The sequence below is a fragment of the Euleptes europaea genome, chromosome 2 (assembly GCF_029931775.1).
Source record: "Euleptes europaea isolate rEulEur1 chromosome 2, rEulEur1.hap1, whole genome shotgun sequence".
NCBI lineage: Eukaryota > Metazoa > Chordata > Lepidosauria > Squamata > Sphaerodactylidae > Euleptes > Euleptes europaea.
In genome coordinates this window covers 750,119-771,275 of record NC_079313.1, presented here as the reverse complement: position 1 = coordinate 771,275, position 21,157 = coordinate 750,119, and the positions used below count along the sequence as shown (strand labels likewise).

Genomic DNA, 21,157 nt, shown 5'->3' with positions numbered 1-21,157 from the left:
GAAAACATTTTTGTTCGTCTTTAAGGTGCTCCTGGACTCTGGCCCTTTTTTACCTGGGGACAGAAAACCAGACACAAAGAGATCTGTTGATGCATTTATTTGATATATCAAGCAAATGGGAGACAGTTAACTCATGCAAGAGTTCAACTGCTCAAAGCAATGAAGCAGTGCACGGTTATGCACGCACACACACCCAAAGCCTGTAGGGAAGGGGGCGTGGCTCAGTGTGTAGAGCCTCTGCTTGGCATGCATGAAGGTCCCAGGTTCAGTCCCCAGAGGCATCTCCAGTTCAAGGGACCAGAGGCAAGGAGGTGATGTGAATAGACCCTTTTCTCTGCCTGAGACCCTGGAGAGCCGCTGCCGGCCTGAGTAGGCAATACCTGGCTTTGATGGACCAGGGTGGGGGGGGGGTGGGCCTGATTCAGTGTAAAGCAGCGGTCATGTGCTGGAGCGCCCCTCTAGGCCTCCAAACTCTATATCCGGTTTCATTACAGACTTACGGCCCTGGGAAGTTCACAGCCGCAGTGGCCTTTCATCCGGAAACGCCTGCCGCTCTAGGACGCCGCCCATCGGTGGTCTTTCGAACGCCCGGACCTTCCCGCGCGCCTCGCGCCCCCTCCCTCTCCGGTCGCGCCGTGCCGGCGTCATCGCTGTGCGCCGGCAAGATGGCGGCGGCGGTGGCGGCGCGGGGTCTGCTGTGGCGCTGCGGGCGGCCTCCGCCGGCGCTGCTGGGCCGCGTGTGGCGGCGGGGGCGGCTGAGCGGCCTGCCCGGCCCCCGCAGGCCGCCGCCCTTCGCCGCCGCGGCCGCCGGCCCTCCCTCGGGGCCCTGGGCGGTGTCCCAGCGGGGCCTCCAGCTCCTGTTCCGGGGAGGGCCCGGGGGGAGCGGCAGCCAGGACGGCCTGGAGGGCGGCGAGGAGGGCGGAGCGGGCGGAGAGGAAGGCGGCGGCGGCGGCGGCCTCCCCGGCGACGGCTCGAGCGGCCCTCCCGTGGTGACCGCGCTGGCCCCGCTCATGGTCCCCGAGCACGTCCCGCACGTGCCCCTGATCGCCGTCACCCGGAACCCGGTTTTCCCCCGCTTCATCAAGATCATTGAGGTGAGCGAGCAGGGTGGGGCTGGCGCTGGGACCCGGGCAGGGCCAGCTCGGAGGGTCGCAAGGAGACCAGCCCAGATTAGGAAAAGACCCTTTCTTCTCTACTGTTAGATGGACGGGGCAAAGATTTCATAGAACCATAGAGTTAGAAGGGTCCACCAGTGGTCATCTAGTCCAGCCCCCTGCACAAGGCAGGGAATTCACAACTACCTACTCCATGCCCAGAAGATGGCCAAGGTGCCCTCCCTCTCATCATCTGCCTAAGGTCACAGGATCAGCATTGCTGACTGATGGCCATCCAGCCTCTGCTTAAAAACCTCCAGGGAAGGAGCAAGAAGACGACTTTCATCCTGTGCAAGAAGAAAGCTTATATTTGGTGGCCAGAGGTCACTGCATTTCAGGTTGCCAGCCTCTGGGTAGGGCCTGGAGATCTCCTACTGTTACCAACGATCTCCAGACGTCAGAGATCAGTTCCCCTAGAGCAGTGGTTCCCAACCTTTTTTTGACCAGGGACCACTAGGACTTTTTTGTTCGGTTCAGGGACCCCAAGGTTCAAAATAAAAATTCAGAGAATTTGAAAATAAACTTTAATCATAACTGTTAGTTAAACATTAAACTTAGAATAATATTTGAATATATATATTTTATAATAGAGAACTTTTAATTGAAAATATTAATTTATTATGGGTTTATAACTTTGTTTCGCAGGCCTTAATTTAGTTCTCGCGGACCCCTGGGGGTCCACGGACCCCTGGTTGGGAACCAGTGCCCTAGAGAGAAAGTCAGCTTTGCATGGTGGACTCCATGGCATTATACCCTGCTGAGCTCCACCCCAAATCTCTAGGAACTTCCCAACCCCGAGTCCGCAGTTCTCTGCTTCACATACCAAAGATTCCAGGCTCACATTCTGGCATTCCGTCTCCAGTGTGGGGAAAGTCTTTTCTCTGCCTGAGGACATGCAGTCCCACTTCTGGTCAGAGGAAACAAGGGGCTTGAGGACCTGGCTGTGTTCAAGGGAGCATCAAGGCTTTATACATAGTTAAGCAAGAAGGGTCTGCCGCTCGGGTGGAGCACCTGCTTGACATGTTGGAATCCCCTGGACCCAATCCTTGGTATCTTCAGTTAAAGAATGCAAGCTGCTTTGGGGAGACCTTTTTTGCCTGAGACAGTAGGGAGCAGCTGTCGACCAACAGACTCACAGGTTTAGAAAGGAAGCCCTAGCTCTGTGTTCCAGCCTCTGGTTGTTCTTGTTAAAATATTCTTGTCGCAGCCTCAACCTAAGTTGGGGAACAGCTTATTTTGTGTCTGTTGAGTCCTGCATAGTATTGGTGTTGTATAAACAATCAGTCATCACCCCAAAAAGTCTTTTCAGAATCTAAGGGAGGTTAAAAAGTATTTGGCGTGGAAAGGGAAAGCGGTTTTAAAAATAGATCTGGGATCCAAAGTAATTAATTGGCAGAGAAAAGAGAGGTTAAAATTCTGCTTAGAAGCACAGCCCCCTGATGTGGATGCCATTAGCCTGACTCTGCTGGGAAATGTTCTCCGTGTTGGTGTTTCCTGTATAGTAGGGCTTCATGTGATTTTTGTGATGTTGCCGGCTGTGTTGCCTTTAAGGCTGAGTTGGGAGTTCCGCGGGATCCTGGGCAGTCAGATTTCTCCACTCACTTTACATGTCCCTTTGGCTTGAGGTAGCTTCAGGTATTGTGTGTCCAGAGTGAAACCTGGCTCACTTGGAAGGCAAGGGCCTTGAGCCTGGTCGTAAATCTTTGTTCTGTTTTTCACTCTGAAAACTTAATGGTTGCCTTCATAGTACAGCTTCAAGGTCTTGTTGTTTTTTGTGAGGGAGGGTGGAAGATTTGGGCATTTTCTTTAGTGTCTCCGAGATTGTTTTTTGACAATCATAAATTAATGTATATTATGTAGAAGGAATCTGTTAGAAAGGGGAGGGTTCCATCCATGAGCCCTCCCTCATGGATGGGGCTCATAGGAGCTGGGGAGGGGGCTGATTTGTATGGGGAAAACAGCAAGGGGGGGACGGGGTTCTACTTTTTCTCAGCTTTTAAAAAATCTCTAGAGGCCTCCAAGAAAGATCATTCCATTTGTGCATATGTTAACCCTTGCTGCCCAGCGTGGTGGATAAATCTGGTTTGGAACCAGTTGCCATTTATCATGCTTTCATTTCTTCCCGTAGTCTCTGAGATGTTTCTGGGATGTTAGGAAGTGACTCACAAGTTAGTAATTTGATAGGATTTCATCTTATTTCATCATCTTTTGCACTCATCTCAGGATAGTTGAAAAGCTCTTCAGTAGAGTCGTTAGGGAGAGCCAGTGTGGCGTGGTGGTTAAGAGCAGTGGTTTGGAGAGGTGGACTCTGATCTGGAGAACCGGGTTTGATTCCCCACTCCTCCACGTGAGCGGCGGAGGCTAATCTGGTGAACTGGGTTTGTTTCCCCACCCTTACACATGAAGCCAGCTGGGTGACCTTGGGCAAGTTACTCTCTCTCAGCCCCACCTACCTCACAGGGTGTCTGTTGTGGGGAAGGGAAAGTGATTGTAAGCTGGTTTGAGTCTCCTTTAAGTGGTAGCGAAAGTTGGCATATAAAAGCCAACTCTTCTTCTTAGTTCCCTATTCAATGTGGTGCTATGGCCTTGGTGATGCTGGAGGCTGAGATGAGTCTCCTTGTGCCGTTGGCTTTGCGCAATCTCTCTTGAAAGGCCCCAAGGTTCCCTTCAAGGGCACTGATAACCACATTGTAGCCCAAGGCCAAGTTATTGAGAAGCCCTGCTGTGTGACAGGGCAAGGTGATATTCGCAATGCTTATCGGAAGAGATATCTGGCAGCAGCTGCAACCCAGATAGAAGAAGAAGAAGAGCTGGTTTTTATATGCTGACTTTCTCTACCACTTAAGGGAGACTCAAACCGGCTTACAATCACCTTCCCCTCCCCACAACAGACACCCTGTGGGGTAGGTGAGGCTGAGAGAGTTCTAAGAGAGCTGTGACTTGCCCAAGGTCCCCCAGCTGGCTTCATGTTTGTAGGAGCGGGGAAAGAAATCCAGTTCACCAAATTAGCCTCCTCCACTTATGTGGAGGAGTGGGGAATCCAAACCACCGCTCTTAACTACTACACCATCCTGGAAGTGCTTAGGGGTACTCTAGGCTGATCCTGCGTTAAGCAGGGGGCTGTACTAGATGGCGTGTCTGGCCCCTTCCAACTCTATGATTCTATGAAGTTCCTTCTTTACCTGAAGATCTGGTGTGAGGATAGCAGTGTTCCCTACACATGCAGGGGGAAAGGGAAGCTTTCGCTCTGGTCTCAGAACCCTCTTAAGGCTTGGCCTTTGGTGCTGTTTAGCCTTGCCAAGTGGAAGCCACTTTTTGGAACATGAAAGGTCATGTTGTCCAGCATGCTGTGGCCAGTGAGCTGCTGCTGTCCAGCATGCTGTGGCCAGTGAGCTGCTGCTTGGAAGTTTTCAGGCAAGATATCTGTAATCAGAGCTGGAAGGCCTCAAACAGGGAGGTTCCCTATATAGCGAGGTAATCACACACTGACTTTTCACAATCCTTTTCACAATGCTGTCTAATATAGTAGCGCATACATCACCTTGAAGCAGCGAGTATTGTGTGAAGGGGTTCCTTTCGTTGTTGAACTTTGTTGAGGTGTGAGGAAATGAGGCTGTAACTACTCCTGTTGCCCCCTGCAATTTATTTTAAAGATGATGAGCACCCGCAGTGTATGTAACCTCTCCCTCATGAGTGGGGCTCTTAGCAGCTGGGGAAGGGGGCTGATTTGTATGGGGAAAACAGGAAGTGGGGCAGGGTTTTCTCAGCTTTTAAAAGACCTCCAGAGGCCTGCGACTTGCCTTCCTGCCCCCTCAGTCCTCTCTTCTGCTCGTGAAACCAGGAGCACATGAAGCTGCCTTATACTGAATCAGACCCCCTTTTGGTCCATCGAAATCAGTATTGTCTACTCTGACCAGCAGCGGCTCTCCAGGGTCTCAGCCAGGGGTCTTTCACATCACCTACTTGCCTTGTCCTTTTAACTGGAGATGCCGGGGATTGAACCTGGGACCTTCTGCATGCCGTTCAGGTGCTCTGCCACTGAGCCACGGCCCCTCCCCATCTCTCAGTCTGTCTCGGCTTTGCCTTAATGCTTAGGTGAAAAACAAGAAGCTGGTGGAGCTGCTGAGGAGGAAGGTCCGCCTCGCCCAGCCCTACGCCGGGGTCTTTCTCAAGAGGGATGACAAGTGAGTAGCTGCTGTTGGGAGGGTTATCGTTCCCTGCAGGTGGCTGTCGTGCTGACCGGGGTGGGGCCCTGCATGTCTTCTTGGAAGTGGGCAGAGGGCTCTGCATTTCTTTCTGAATCTCATAAACAAAAAAAGGGCATCCTGTCTGAATAACCTCCTTGCAGCAATGGGGGTTTTGTGGGAAAATTTAAACTGGAAAAATTTCTAGTGGCCCAAACAGGACGTGTTTATTGGGACTTTTAAAAACTCTGTTTACAGAATGTATACTGTGGTAATATTTTGTCCCCCCAAAAAACAGATACTTGAACTGAAATATCTGATTATGAAAGAAAACAAATAGAGCATGATTTAAATGTTATTGTTAGACCAATTCAAAGCTTTATGTGGGAATGATTTTTATTGGAGTAATACTTGTGAAGCTCTAAAGACACCGTAGCGTGTACTTTGTCTAAATTTAAATGAACAAAAACCTGAAGGCTCTGAACCCGATGACCACTAACAGTGCAATATCCTAGGGAGAGTAACTCCAGTCTCAGCTCCACTGAACAAAAGAGGGTGTGGGAGAAGATGGCTATTGCTTTGTGTCATCCACATCATAGAATCCTAAAGTTGGAAGGAACCACCAGAGTCATCTAGTCCAACCCTCTGCACAATGCAGGAAATTCACAATTACCCCCACACACACCTCCCCAGTGAACCCTACTCCATGCCCAGAAGATGATCAAGATACCCTCCTCTTCATGAGCTGCCTAAGGTCATAAAATCAGCATTGCTGACAGATGGCCATCTAGCCTCTGCTTAAAAACCTCCAGGGAAGGAGGGCTCACCATCTCCCGAGGAAGCCTGTTCCACTGAGAAACCGCTCTAACTGTTAGAAAATTCTTCCTAATGTCTAGACGGAAACTGTTTGGATTTAATTTCAACCTGTTGGTTCTGGTCCGACCTTCTGGGGCAACAGAAAACAACTCGGTACCATCCTCTATATGACAGCCCTTCAAGTGCTTGAAGATGGTTCTCATATCCCCTGTGATCGGGGTTTCAAAGCCAGCTGAGAGCGTTGCAGATGGCTCCATTGTGCTTTCTGTGGAAATAAAAGGGTGACTGGTCATTAAAACTGCTTTTCTTTGCTTGTCGAAGCAGAGCAGAATTGGGCAGGAGCTTGGCTTCTGTTCTGTGCCTTCACCCGATGAGAGCCTGTTTTGATTCTCTGTTCCCAGCAATGAGTCAGATGTGGTGGAGAGCCTGGATGAAATCTACCAGACGGGGACTTTTGTCCAGATCCACGAAATGCAGGACTTGGGAGACAGGCTGCGGATGATTGTCATGGGACACCGGAGGTAAGCCCCACGGTTACAGGCCCCTTGACCGCCGGTTGGCATTGTGTGTCACTTGAGGGAAGGCTGTCCATTGTCTGGACAGGGAAGGCATCCCGCTCTCTGCTCAGCAGTTGAAGGCTGAGCTGTCACAATCAGCCAAGGGCGTTGCCTGCTTGCTGCAGGGCCTTGCACCTCTTGGTGGTGCTTGGATGGTGGCCCTCAAGATCATTGCTCTGGATCTTTACATGTAAGGGTGTCCTCCAATGACAGGGTAGGACCAGCTCATCCCAGGCGTCTCCTTCCGAGGCCAGGCTGCTGCAGGCACCTGGAAGCTCTCCTTCCTGAGCCGGCTTTCCCCTCTCCTCTTCAGAATCCGCATAAACAGGAAGCTGGAGGTGGAACCGGAGGAGTCTGAGGCCGAGGCCAGGCAGAAACCTCGCAGGAAGCACAAACATTCCAAGAGGGAGGCCAGAGAGCAGGCGGAGACCCCCGAGCCAATCCTGCAGCCCCTGGAGGCTGTCCCCAGTGAGGTGCTCATGGTCCAGGTGGACAACGTGGCCCACGAGGATTTCCAGATCACGGAGGAGATCAAAGTGAGTGAGGGGGCCCCTCGGCAGGATGTCTGGCAGCGCCAGGTCCACCCTGGGTCTGGCCTCTCTCAGGCCACATCTGGTTTGCGGCTGGAGAGCACTGGAGGGTTTGCCTGTGGGCCCCAGGGAAGGTGGGGCGGAGGTCTCTCGTGGCCCTGACTGTGCCCCCGGTGTGTCCCCGCAGGCTCTCACGGCAGAAATCGTCAAGACCATCCGGGACATCATCGCCTTGAACCCCCTTTACAGGTCTGTTTCCCTCCAATATGCTAGCAGCTGCTGGCCTCCCTTTCCCTCAGTTTCGTGTTCTGGTTTGTTTGCTGGTAAAATAGTTTGGCTTTGAGTTGCTGTGGGGGAGGGGGCACGCGTTTTGTTAGCAGGTTCTCTGAGCCTTGCAAGTGGGTGCACAAAACCTCACTGGCAGGCATTTCTGACAACTCTGAAGGGGGGGGGTGTTAAGATACCCATCCTCATCAGACAGGGTTGGATCCTGAGGCTCCATGCTGCTGGTGCTTTCCTCAAGAAGCCTTTCCAAGGTGCAAACAATCTCTTGGTAAAGTCCCTCTGTTCAGGGAAAGAATGGATCTATGGGATCCGGCACTTTCTCCAGCAGGTGGTTCTTGACAAGCCTGATCCAAGTGTATCTCCCACAGCGTCCATAGCTTTTCCTTCCGTTTTACTGTGACACTAAGCCTTTGAGGTAGGCCAGGCTGAGAGAGAGTGTTTAGTGCAAGAAGTTCACCCGGTAACCTTGTTGCAGAGTTGGGACTGGAGTCTGGGACTCCCTGGTTGTCGTTCAGCACTGGTTGCTCCACCATGCTGGCTCTCACGGAGCAGCTGCCAGAGGTGACTGACCAGCCTCTTAGCCAGTTAACCGACTCATCCTTCAGTCGGTTGTCAATAAATGGTTGCTTGCCATTAGGGACTCCATAGTGGTGCTGTTTTGAGATACTGGAGGAATCGTGTAAGAAAGCTTCGGAAAGCAGTGGTTGAATAAGGAAGAAGAGCTACGGAAGGCTGGTTATCATTTAACGGCTGTTACAGTTCTTGTATGTTCCTGTCTCAGGAATAAACAATCAGTAGACGTCCTTAGCTCTCCTCCACATGTCTAGCTGGTCAGGAAAACCTTGGGAATCTGCCATTTGTGGTTAGGCGTAAAGCTCGGTCCTCTTCTGCCCCTCAAGGAAGGGATAGAAGGTTGAAGAGCTGTCTTGAGAACCGCCTGTGAGGCCTTTTGAAAGTTTGTCTTGAAAACCCATGATAGCATTTCAGGCTGTACCCCCCACACACTTTGCTCAGGTCATGGTGGTGCCTTCCTCCAGCGCACCTGTTGGAGGGAAGTGAGCTAGGCAGAGGAGTGGGGCAGGATCCAGTGAGGGCTCCAAAGAGACGCTGCGCTCTGACGGCACCTTTTCCTTCTGCCGGATCTTTCCAGAGAGTCGGTGCTTCAGATGATGCAGGCTGGGCAGAGAGTGGTGGATAACCCCATCTATTTGAGCGACATGGGGGCGGCACTGACGGGGGCGGAGTCACATGAGCTGCAGGACATCCTGGAGGAAACCCAGGTGAGGTGCAGCACCGGCCAGCAGCAGCCCTCCGTCCCTCCCCTTGCCTCCACTTGTCGCACAGCCAGAAGGTAACGAGAGTGCTTTTCCTTCTTCTTCTTCTCGTCTAGATTCCCAAACGCCTGTACAAAGCTCTGTCTCTTCTCAAGAAGGAGTACGAACTGAGCAAGCTCCAGCAGCGGCTTGGGCGGGAGGTGAGGCCTGGCAGCAGAGGGTCCCCTCTCTCGCCACCCTGGGGGTGTTGAGGCCAGCGCCCCATTCCCTGGAGCCTCCTCTGAGGGCCTCCTTCGGGTTGCGGGTTCCCCAGGCGTGAGGAAGGCGTGGAGGGATCAGGAGTGAGTTTGGAGAAAGGGTCTGGTTCTGTAGGGCCTGAGTGGGATGAAGGGCTTTGGCCTATGAGGTCCTGCTGGGACTGAAGATTGAGCAGACCCCTGCCGAGTGGCCGTCTGCCTGCACCTGAGGTGTCTGGCTGGATTAGACCAAAGAGTAGTCTGTTGAGTCCAGCAGCTTCCCTGGACCCCTTGGAGTTGCCTTGGAGTTTGCCTTCCCCTTCCCCTTCCGAGCAGTTAGTATTCAAGCTATACTGTCTGTGAATATGGAGGCTCCATTAAAGTCTCTTGGCTGATAAGCTATTGCTAGACCTCTCTTATTCCATGCCTTTGTCTAATTTTCCCTTAAAAGCCACCTGAGTCATTAGCATCCTGTGGCAGTGAGTTCCATAAGTTGACCCTGCTTTTCTTTTGCCTGTCTTGCACATCTTGCCCTTGAGTGAAATGATCCCCCCACAGTTCTGGTGTTATGGGAGAGGGAGGTGGTTTCCCCCCCTCCTCACCATGTGTAATTTTGGGGGATCTCTGTCACGTCTTACTCCACGCATCATCTTTTCCCCCCGCTGAAGGGGCTCCAAGCTCCTCTGGCCTTTCCTGAGAGGGAAGGGGTGACCAGCTCTAGATCCGTGGCAGTCGGCGGATTGAGGAGAGCCACGTTCACAGTCCCCGTTGACCAAAAGAGCCCCGTGATTACTGCCTGCCCTGGGCAGCACCCCAAACGCGCATAAACGAGAATATATATATACTATCCTTTTAATTATCAGAGTACCTCTCAGCATCTAGCTCAGTGGTTCCCAACCTTTTTTTGACCAGGGACCACTAGGACTTTTTTGTTCGGTGCAGGGACCCCAAGGTTCAAAATAAAAATTCAGAGAATTTGAAAATAAACTTTAATCATAACTGTTAGTTAAACATTAAACTTAGAATAATATTTGAATATATATTTTTATAATAGAGAACTTTTAATTGAAAATATTAATTTATTATGGGTTTATAACTTTGTTTCGTGGACCTTAATTTAGTTCTCGCGGACCCCTGGGGTCCGCGGACCCCCGGTTGGGAACCAGTGATCTAGCTTTATGTTGCCCACTAGTAGGAGTTTTCTTTAAAACCGGGCTAGCAGTCAGCAGCGGTCTGCCCCTGTTCAACCACCTTTTTCCGCTGCGTTTGTCAAACACGAAATCCCTGCCTACGCACAGTCTGGGTGCAATTGTCATGGGGTGAGTTCTGATGCATGCTAAAAATAAAACTGTTTTCTATTAGGCCCACGGTAATGAGGAAATGATGCCAGTTTCTAAAGAAACGTCCCCCTTTCCTGGAACGTGGGGCACGTTCCACACCGAGGAAGAGTGCCCAGGAGAGCCAAAGGTGGCTCTTGAGCTGCTGAGTGAGCCTCGCTGCCCTGGACTTTTTGGGCCCGCCCGATTCTTTCCCAGCTGCTCTGATGCCCCTCTTGGCGTCTCGGTCGGCTGGCAGGCGGGGTGCGGAGGCCTGCCGGAGCCTGAGCTTCCGAAACCCTTTCGGAAGAAGTGGCTGAACCCCCCCCCGCCTGTGGCCCCTTTTGCAGGTGGAGGAGAAGATAAAGCAGACGCACCGCAAGTACCTGCTGCAGGAGCAGCTGAAGATCATCAAGAAGGAGCTGGGCCTGGAGAAGGAGGACAAAGACGCCATCGAGGAGAAGTTCCGGGAGCGCCTGAAGGAGCTGGTGGTGCCCAAGCACGTCATGGAGGTGATCGACGAGGAGCTGAACAAGCTGGGACTCCTCGACAACCACTCCTCCGAGTTCAAGTGAGTCTCCCTCCCGGCTGCCGGAAGGCTGCCTGGCCAGCCAGCTGCCCGCTTTTCCATCCCGCCAGCTCAAAGCAGCACATGGGAGTCTTCCTTCCCCAGCCCTGGCAGGCAGGTGAGAGGGACCGGGAATAGGCCCCACAGTCACCCAGGTAATAATAATAATAAATTTTATTTGTACCCCAGGCTCAGGGCAGCTAACATCATATAAATACAAATATGATATACAGAATACCAGCACATTCCTAAGCCTCGAGGGTGAAAGCCCTTAGGAGGCCAGGAAGGGGCTACGCCGGCATTTGGGGGCCCCACTCCGGCGTTAGCGGCCTCAGTGCCAGCCTGGACGCCAGTCTTCGGACTCCGCCACAACAGCGCTGCCCCGGAACCTCCATGTTCAGAGGCAGTCAGTCTCTGAATCCCAGTGCCAGGAGGCAACGTCAGGAAAAGGCCTCAGCCTCTAGGCCCAGAGGAACTGGTTGGCCAGTGTGAGCCTAGAGGGACCACTAGTCTGATCCAGCAGGGCCCTTCTGACGTTCTTAAGGGTGTGATCCAGCAGGGCTACTTGTAGCTTTTTGCGGCTCTGCTATTCCTGGGAGTGGCTCAATATCTGGCTGTACCGACCTCTGCTGCTGCCCTGGACGGTCCCTGCAGATGGCTGCCTGCAGCCTCGGCTCACCATCAGTTCAGCTGTCCTCCCCCTCGTCACCTTGTCTCTCAAGAGGCGGCGCTTCATTGGTGGGGGGAGGCTCTTCTCTTGCCCAAGTTTGGCGCTTCCCGTGGGCTCTGCTGATGCTGCGAGTCGGCTCGCTTCTTTCCGGCAGCGTCACCCGAAACTACCTGGACTGGCTGACATCCATCCCTTGGGGCAAATGCAGCGAGGAGAACCTGGACCTGGCCAGAGCGCAGGCAGTCCTGGAGGAGGATCACTACGGCATGGAGGACGTCAAGAAGAGAGTGCTGGTGAGTTGTGGGTCGGGCCTTGAGCCCGGAGCTGTTCCTCCTGGTCCACCAACATCTGGTCCCCTGCTTACCGTTGGTCAAAGGCCTGTAGGGGAGTGGTGCCATGTCTGTCTGTCTGTCTGTCTGTCTGTCTGTCTGTCTGTCTGTCTGTATATGTATCTCTCCCTCTCCCTCTCCCTCTCCCTCTCCCTCTCCCTCTCCCTCTCCCTCTCCCTCTCCCTCTCCCTCTCCCTCTCCCTCCCCCTCTCCCTCCCCCTCTCCCTCCCCCCCTCTCCCCCTCTCCCCCTCTCCCCCTCTCCCCCTCTCCCCCTCTCCCCCTCTCCCCCTCTCCCCCTCTCCCCCTCTCCCCCTCTCCCCCTCTCCCCCTCTCTCCCTCTCTCCCTCTCTCCCTCTCTCTCTCCTGTTAAAGGGGCTTTGCCTGGTCACCGGAAGTGAGATGTTTTGCTCTCTGTGGAACTGGGACGAGAGCCTTTGACAGCAGGGGCTTGAGTAGTCTGGGGAGGGGGCCACAGCTCAGTGCTTTATGTGCAGCCAGAGGGTTGCAGGTGGCAGGTTGGGGATGACCCTTTCTGGCAGTGAGACCCGGAGAGCTGCTGCTGGTCAGAGGAGATGGGGCTGAGCTGAGTGGACAGAGGTGTCCAGGAGAGTCTGTTTCCCCCAGGAGACCCCTGGCTGCATTTCCCTTGCGCATGGAGAAGACTGAGAGGGGAATATGATCACCTTGGTAGCAACCGGGGCATCTCCATGGGCTCATTGGCGCTGCTTCAGTAAAAACTCTGGGTCATTTTGCACAACACGGCCCTCGTGGGTGGCGCAAGGACTCTGCATTGGAGTTCTGTGCCTCCCAGATGCATGCGGCCCATTGGGGTGCCTGTCCCTTGCAGGAATTCATAGCCGTCAGCCAGCTCCGGGGATCAACGCAAGGCAAGATCCTTTGCTTCTACGGCCCGCCGGGGGTTGGCAAGACCAGCATTGCCCGCTCCATCGCCCGGGCCCTGAACCGTGAATATTTCCGCTTCAGCGTTGGGGGAATGACGGATGTGGCAGAGATCAAAGGACACAGGTGCGTGTTTGGAATGCCTCCTTGTCCTCCTCCAAAGGGTTGCTGTTTGTTCTGGGACCTGAATTGCTTCACCTGGTGCTTCTCAGAGGCTTAGATGCCCATCTGACAGCAACGCTGATTCTTAGGCAGATCACGAGAGGGAGGGCTGGAAGGGTTGCGTCAGTGGGGGTTACCACACTTTGTATTCCCAGCGATGTATCAAGAGTTTGGAAATGTTATAAAAAACAGCACTTTAAAAGGGGTTTTGGATGCCATGGCTAAAAAATGGTTGGAAGACGTCTTCATAGCTAAAGGGGCCAAACAAAGTGCGAACAGTATTTTTTATAACGTTTTCAAACTCTTAATACAACGGTGGGAATACCTAGAAAGTGCGAACAGTATTTTTTATAACATTTTAAAACTCTTAATACATTGCTGGGAATACAAGTGCTGTAACCCCCAGTGTTTGGCTCTCAAGGTCCTTTCTTGCATGCCCAGGGGAATGCCGATCAATTGCCACCTTGGGGTCAGGAAGCAATTTTCCTCCAGCCCAGAATGGCCCAGGGATCCTGGAGGGTTTTTTGCTAACTTCTGGACATGGAGCGAGGGTCACTGGGGGGTGGGTAGTTGTGAGTGTCCTGCGTTGTGTAGGGAGTTGGACTAGATGACCCTTCCAACTCCTGTGTTGCTAAATATGTCGCATTTCTGAGCAACAGGCTGTATTTATTGGCCATTTCATGCGCCATGCAGAGAGCAGTCCATGTTTGCCATCAGGTATCCCGAGTTTTCTCTTCTTCCTCCCTTGACCTGACATTTGGGGCACATTTTGTCCCAACCTGCTTTCCCTGAGTGTGGGCGCAAAGTTTCAGAATTCTACCCAAGTGGCAGACAGTTTTATTACCTGTGGTTTGTTTTAAGTCAGGACAAGTCATCCTCTTAAAGTCAACCGATCAATGGCTTTAAATCTGCATTAATCTGAGAGTCACTCCTTTCAGGGGGGGACACCTTTTCCAGGGTTAGCAGGAGGCGTCTCACTCATGCGGGAGAGAAGGCCTCTTCTTAGAAAGCGCTTTGCTGCCGTTCTGTTTTCTGTTTTCTGTTTAGTGAGATGGGCAAGAGTTGCAGTCCTAATTTAACCATGAAATGTCTTGAAGCCTTCTGGCTGTGTGATGGGATCAGGGGGGGGGGATCTGATTCTCAAGTCTGGTCTCAGGGGAATAAATAGGTTGTTTAAATAGGGTACCGTATTGCGAGAGAGTATGTCAATATGCTTCTGGCCAAATGGACACTGTTCAGCACGCCTTGTTTAGCTGTGACTTGCTCAGCGAGGCTAGAGACTGATGGATAAAGCCTTTTATCCGGGAATCTGTCTCCAAATTGGATAATTTGAGGATTATTTTAGCAGGGGTGGGTTTTACATTGGCAGTTGCCAAATTTCTTTCCCAGACAATTAAGATAAAAAAAATATTAATTTCTTTATGGGCTAGTTAGATAGTTACTTTTTCTTTTTTCTTATTTTGATCTCAGTGTGACCTTGTTCAGGCCCGAATTGGCCATGTGAACAATATCATTAAAGCAAGTAAGTAAAAGTCTGCTCTGTGGCCTGATAGGAGAACCTACGTTGGCGCCATGCCAGGGAAGATCATTCAGTGTCTGAAGAAGACCAAAACGGAAAACCCCCTGATCCTAATCGATGAGGTAACAATGCGTGGGGTGGGGCCCGTGGCTTCCATTGACGGGGAAGGACCGAGAGGACGGGTGGCCCCCTGACCAGGAGGGGCTGTCGATTCTGTGTTGCAGGTGGACAAAATCGGCCGAGGCTACCAAGGAGACCCTTCTTCGGCGCTTCTTGAGCTGCTGGATCCGGAACAGAATGCCAACTTCTTGGATCATTACCTTGACGTCCCTGTTGATTTATCCAAGGTATCCAGCCCTCTCCTCTGGGTGGAGCTGCTGTGATTGCTGAGTGGAGTGGGTGGTGGGTGGGAGGTTCTGGCTGCTTTAGCTTTGCTGCGTCTGGGAGCAGCTGCAAGTCCAAGGCAAAGCCTGGGCTTGATGTCGGGCAGAGCCCCCACCAGGAGGATCCTGACTCTGCCGGTCAGTGGGAATTGGGAGGGAGCCAGAAGGGCAACGAAGATGGGGAGGGGTCTGGAGACCAAGTCCTATGAGGAAAGGCTGAAGAAGCTGTGTATGTTTAGCCTGAAGAGGAGAAGACTGAGCGGATATGAGAACCATCTTCAAGGACTTGAAGGGCTGTCATATAGAGGAGGGAGATTTGTTTTCTGTTGCCCCAGAAGGTCGGACCAGAACCAACGGGTTGAAATTAAATCAAAAGAGTTTCCGTCTAGACATTAGGAAGAATTTCCTAACTGTCAGAGTGGTTCCTCAGTGGAACAGGCTTCCTCGGGAGGTGGTGAGCTCTCCTTCCCTGGAGGTTTTTAAGCAGAGGCTGGATGGCCATCTGTCAGCAATGCTGATTCTATGACCTTAGGTAGTTCATGAGAGGGAGGGCATCTTGGCCACTTTCTGGGCATGGAGTAGAGGTCACTGGGGGAGTTGGGGGGGGGAAGTAGTTGTGAATTTCCTGCATTGTGCAGGGGGTTCGACTAGATGACCCTGGTGGTCCCTTCCAACTCTATGATTCTATGATTCCTGAAAAAAACTGGCTTTGGAGAGCTCCTGGTCAGAGTCCAAGGGAGCAGGGCCTGATTGAGCTGCAATCCTGCCTCCCCCCACCCAGGTTCTCTTCATTTGTACTGCCAACGTGACAGAGACAATCCCAGAGCCCCTGCGGGACAGGATGGAAATGATCAATATCTCTGGCTACGTCGCCCAAGAGAAGCTGGCCATAGCAGAGGTAAGCGTGGCGGAGAGAATGGGGCCCAGCTGCCGAGGAGCCCAAAAACACACCAGGTGACTTGCTTAAGGCCTACCGTGGAAGTGGGGGTCACGGGGAGGGGCTGTGGCTCAGCAGCAGAGCCTCAGCTCATCATGCAGAAGACCCAGGTTCAGTCCCCGGCATCTCAAATTAAAAAGGACCAGGCAGTAGGGGATGTGAAAGACCTCCGCTGGAGACCCTGGAGAGCCGCTGCCGGTCTGAGCAGACATGACTGAGCTTGAAGGACCCGGTGGGGATGCATGTGTGTCTGATTCAGCATGAGGCAGCTTCATGTAGACCCATCAGTGTCTGGGTGTCAGGGGCTTCCCCCCTCCCCCTGCATGTTGGAAGAAATCTATTGGAGTTTGAAAACAGGGACTAGTAAAGGATGTTTGTTGAGCTTCAAGTGGTGGGTCTAAATTAACTCCCTGCCCAGGCAAGCTGGACCCCTGATGTGACTCTACTAGCAAGGGTGGAAGGGTAGGGTGTTGGCAGTTTGGATACTGGGGAGTTGATTCATTCTGTTCCCGGCCTGACCTTGATTGGTGGGGGAGGTTATAAGGCATTAGCTTCACCCTGGCTTTTTAACAATTTTCTCGATGGTAATTTTTACTAGGAAGTTTTGATGGTTTTCCTTTTGTTGTAAGTTGAGAGCATTTGGTTTTTGTTCAACTTTAGAATAAACCTTGATATTTTGTAAAGCTGCGCTTAATGGTGAGTACAGTTTACCCCAGAAACGAACCAGAGGCTGGAGAGACAACCCTTGAGGAAAAGGAAGCTCTCTGTCTTACTATTAAAAGAACTACACCTTGCTCGCCTGGAATCTGATGGGGCTGTGGTCAGCATTCAGGGCCAGGGCGGGAGGTCGCAGGTACATACAGGAAGGAGAGAGGCTGCTCCGTCAGAACCGTTAGCTTCTCTGTCTCACACTGCAGACCCAAGGGAGGCTGTGGCCAAGAACCTCCCCTCCTCCTGCCTTGAGTTGACTAACCAGGGCTTGTTTCTCCGTCCCCTTTGCAGAGGTACTTGGTCCCTCAGGCACGTGTCCTCTGTGGGCTGGACGAGACCAAGACAAGCATTACGCCCGAAGTGCTGACGGTCCTCATCAAGCAGTACTGCCGGGAGAGCGGTGTCAGGAACCTGCAGAAGCAAGTGGAGAAGGTGTGGGGGGGAGGGACGACACCCTTGTCTTTGGGGCCTGGAGGCGCCTTTGCCTCCTCCTGCCTTAACCCACCCTTCTTGCTCAGGTACTTCGGAAGTCTGCCTACAAGATCGTCAGTGGGGAAGCGGAGAAGGTGGAGGTGACGCCCGAGAACCTGCAGGACTTTGTGGGGAAGCCCATCTTCACCGTGGATCGAATGTACGACGTGACCCCTCCCGGGGTGGTGATGGGCCTTGCCTGGACAGCCATGGGTGAGGGCTGAAGCTGTGAGCATAGAATAGAATGATAGAACCCTAGAGTTGGAAGGGACCACCAGGGTCATCTAGTCCAACCCCTTGCACAATGCAGGAAAATCACAACTACCTCCCCCCACACCCCAGTGACCCCCTACTCCATGTCCAGAAGATGGCCAAGGTGCCTTTCCTCTCATCTGCCTAAGGTCATAGAATCAGTATTGCTGACAGATGGCCATCTAACCGGTTCTTAAAAATCTCCAGGGAAGGAGAGCTCACCACCTCCTGAGGAAGCCTGTTCCACCGAGGAACTGCTCTGACTGTTAGAAAATTCTTTCTAATGTCTAGACGGAAACTCTTTTGATTTAATTTCAACCCGTTGGTTCTGGTCCAACCTTCTGGGGCAACAGAAAACAACTCAGCACCTATATGACAGCCCTTCAAGCAGTGGGCCAGAGTTCAGATCCCCCCCCCCTTGGCCTCTCCTAGCGTGGCCTGCCTTGTGTGGTGGGGCTGCAGGTAATAAAATAGGATGATGAGACCAGGAGGAGGGTAACTGGGGCTCTTGTCCCAGGAGCTGTTCCTGCCAGTTCCTTGCCAGTTCATGGGGTCGGGTGGGGTGGGGTTAAGCATGGGCTCATAGAATCCTAAATTTGGAAGGGACCATACAGGCCATCTAGTCCAACCCCCTGCTCAATGCAGGATCAGCCTAGAGCATCGGTTTCCAAACTTGGCTCCACGAAACAACTCCCTAGTGCTCCATGAAGAGACTGGAAAGAAAAATAACTACTGTCATTTGGTTTAGTAGAATCATAGAATCATAGAGTTGGAAGGGACCACCAGGGTCATCTAGTCCAACCCCCTGCACAATGCAGGAAATGCACAACTACCTCCCCCCCGCACACCCCCAAAGTGACCCCTACTCCATGCCCAGAAGACTTTGTGGGGAAGCCCATCTTCACCCCATGACCCCCTACTCCATGCCCAGAGGATGGCCAAGGTGCCCTCCCTCTCATTATCTGCTTAAGGTCATAAAATCAGCATTGCTGACAGATGGCCATCTAGCCTCTTCTTAAAAACCTTCAGGGAAGGAGAGCTTGCCACCTCCCGAGTATATAGGTGCTAGGTGAAAATTAGTGCTCTGTGACTAATTTCTTTCCTGAGAAGTGCTCCATGACTCAAAAGGTTTGGGAACTTCTGGCCTAGAGCATCCCTGACCAGTGTTTCTCCAGCCTCTGCTTAAAGTGAGGGGAACTCACCACTTCCCTAGGTAGCTGATCCAGCTGTCAAACAGCTCTTGTGTGTGTTAAGTGCTGTCAAGTCGCTTCTGACTCCTGGAGACCCTATGAATGAAAGTCCTCCAAAATCTCCTATCTTTGACAGCCTTGTTCAGATCTTGCAAATTGAGGGCTGTGGCTTCCTTTATTTAGTCAGTGCATCTCTTGTTGGGTCTTCCTCTTTTCCTGCTGCCCTCAACTTTTCCTAGCGTAAAATCCCCCCCCCCCCCCCAATATCCAGCCGGTACCTTTCCACTTGCAATTTAAACCCATTATTGCAAGTCCTACCCTCTGCCGCCCGCTTCTTTTTCAGGAGGCTCTACCTTGTTCATCGAGACCTCCCTCCGAAGGCCCAAAGACCCAGAGAGCAAGGAGGGCACCCTGGAGATCACGGGGCAGCTGGGAGATGTGATGAAGGAGAGCGCCAAAATCGCCTACACCTTCGCCCGCGCCTTCCTGATGCAAAAGGAGCCAGATAACGACTTCTTGGTGACCTCCCACATCCACCTGCACGTGCCAGAGGTACGTGCGGCTCTGCCGGGTGCCTGCTTGGCACAAGGGTGAGCAAGAATGGACCTTGCAGGAGGCTTTGCCTGGCTGGGGGTGGCCCCTGCCCCCCCTGGGCTGGTAGCCTTTGGCTTGGAAGCTGTTCGGCGTGGAGAGAAGAGCTTGCTGGCCACTTCCCAACCTTGGAAGAGCCACTAAAGCGTGGCGTGTTTCCCAGCTGGATCATGGCTTTAGTGATAAAGTGACTGTTTTTCAAGGGCTGAACACCTTTGATCTGTGAGGGTGGGTGGCGTGCCAGGCCAGGGTTTGTAATTCGTAGCCAACCCCTTGTTTGCTTCTTCCTGGCAGGGTGCCACCCCCAAAGATGGACCGAGCGCTGGCTGCACGATAATCACTGCCCTGCTGTCTTTGGCGATGGACCGCCCGGCGAGGCAAAACGTGGCCATGACCGGGGAGGTGTCGCTGACCGGGAAGATCCTCCCTGTGGGGGGAATCAAGGAGAAGACCATTGCGGTAAGGCGGAGCGGCAGCCCTGCTCTTTTGCTGCTGCCTGCCCACGGCCCCGTGAGATTACACGGGGGTGAGCGAAGGAGCCTTCGTGGCCCACTGAGATCCCTGCGGAGAACCTTTTGGCCTGATCCCGCAGCGCACTTTAGCCCAGAGCGTAGGCTCAGGATTACTGACCGCAGGCTGCGCTGAGCCTTTTAGAGAACTTGAATCCACGCTCTGGCTTGGTAAGCGGGGAACTCATCCCTGAGCGACAAGCTCCCAGTAAAGGTCACACGAGAGATGGGAGTCAACCCATCTCTCCGCCAAGGAAAGAGGGGAATCTTGCCACCCACTTGCACACCCCACAGAGCCTCCAGGCCAAGAAATGAATTCAGAGGGCTCCAACAAGTGAGCCAAGCCACGTAATTGGAGCGGTGGACTCTGATCTGGAGAACCGGGTTAGATTCCCCACTCCTCCACATGGGCGGCGGAGGCTAATCTGGGGAACCAGATTTGTTTCCCCACTCCTCCACATGACGCCAGCTGGGTGACCTTGGGCTAGTCATACTCTCTCAGCCCCACCTACCTCACAGGGTGTCTGTTGTGGGGAGGGCAAGGTGATTGTAAGCCGGTTTGAGTCTCCCTTAAGTGGTAGAGAAAGTCGGCATATAAAAACCAACTCTTCTAATTTCTGACCTCAACCAGACCCTGTGTGAAGGTGCTTGGTTTAAACCACATGAGCCCCACCCTTGCCTTAGGAGAGCTGGGAAAAGGCCCTGCTGTCCTTAAAGCAGTGACCAAAAGCCATGGCTACCTTGGAGGGCGGTGTGTGTGTGGGGTCCCCTTTCTCTCTGGGGGTGACCCAGGGCTCGCCCTTCTTTTCCAGGCCAAGAGAGCCGGAGTCTCCTGCATGATCCTTCCCTCTGAAAACAAGAAGGATTACTCTGACCTTGCCGAGTTCATCACTGAAGGACTGGAAGTACATTTTGTGGAGCACTATAAGGAAATCTTTGACATTGTTTTTCCTGGGCTGGCTTCTGCCGGAGCATGACCTGCAGCCGGGAGCTGCCCTTGGACGGGACCCAGCCCAGTCCCCCCTCCCAGATCAGGCGCCGGGACGATTGGGCTGGACAGAGCGGATGCTGGAACTGCTGCTACGTAGCAACCACCCCCACTGTGGCCTGGTTGGCTAGTTATTGTGTCCCCGAGAAGTGTTTTCCATACCAAATTATTTCAATTATGAAATGTTAATTAAAGCAGAGCTGTGAAATTCTAGAAAGCAGGGATTTTTGTCTCTTACTGTTTCAAAATGAACCAGATCTCTGCCTCCTGCCCGTTCTCCTCAGCAGCAACAGGGCTCTTGACAATTCATCAAGAAAAAGGTAAAGGTAAAGGTCCCCTGTGCAAGCACCGAGTCATTCCTGACCCATGGGGTGACATCACATCCTGACGTTTTCTAGGCAGACTTTGTTTGCGGGGTGGTTTGCCAGTGCCTTCCCCAGTCATCTTCCCTTTACCCCCAGCAAGCTGGGGACTCATTTCACCGACCTCGGAAGGATGGAAGGCTGAGTCAACCTTGAGCCGGCTACCTGAAACCAACTTCCATTGGGATCGAACTCAGGTCGTGAGCAGAGCTTTTGACTGCAGTACTGCAGCTTAACACTCTGCGCCACAAGGCTCATATTC

General features: G+C 52.7%; 1 protein-coding gene across 1 annotated transcript; it reads left to right on the top strand.

The window, feature by feature from the left end:
* Window positions 1-646: 646 nt before the first annotated feature.
* LONP1 (lon peptidase 1, mitochondrial) lies at window positions 647-20,522 on the top strand. The gene is made up of 18 exons (XM_056867573.1): window positions 647-1,094; window positions 5,250-5,338; window positions 6,556-6,675; window positions 7,025-7,247; window positions 7,429-7,490; window positions 8,677-8,806; window positions 8,917-9,000; window positions 10,703-10,923; window positions 11,745-11,883; window positions 12,768-12,946; window positions 14,536-14,623; window positions 14,726-14,848; window positions 15,666-15,782; window positions 16,824-16,964; window positions 17,051-17,216; window positions 18,789-18,997; window positions 19,331-19,495; window positions 20,358-20,522. The coding sequence occupies exons 1-18, from the start codon at window positions 666-668 to the stop codon at window positions 20,520-20,522; spliced, it is 2,850 nt and encodes a 949-aa protein (XP_056723551.1). The 5' UTR covers window positions 647-665.
* Window positions 20,523-21,157: the final 635 nt, after the last annotated feature.

Excerpts from the sequence above, each read along its gene's own strand:
- LONP1 (XM_056867573.1), top strand. The coding sequence starts at position 666 with ATGGCGGCGGCGGTGGCGGCGCGGGGTCTGCTGTGGCGCTGCGGGCGG. Across the intron at positions 8,807-8,916 it reads ACATCCTGGAGGAAACCCAG|ATTCCCAAACGCCTGTACAA; the intron begins GTGAGGTGCAGC and ends CTTCTCGTCTAG. Across the intron at positions 17,217-18,788 it reads CCTTGCCTGGACAGCCATGG|GAGGCTCTACCTTGTTCATC; the intron begins GTGAGGGCTGAA and ends CTTCTTTTTCAG.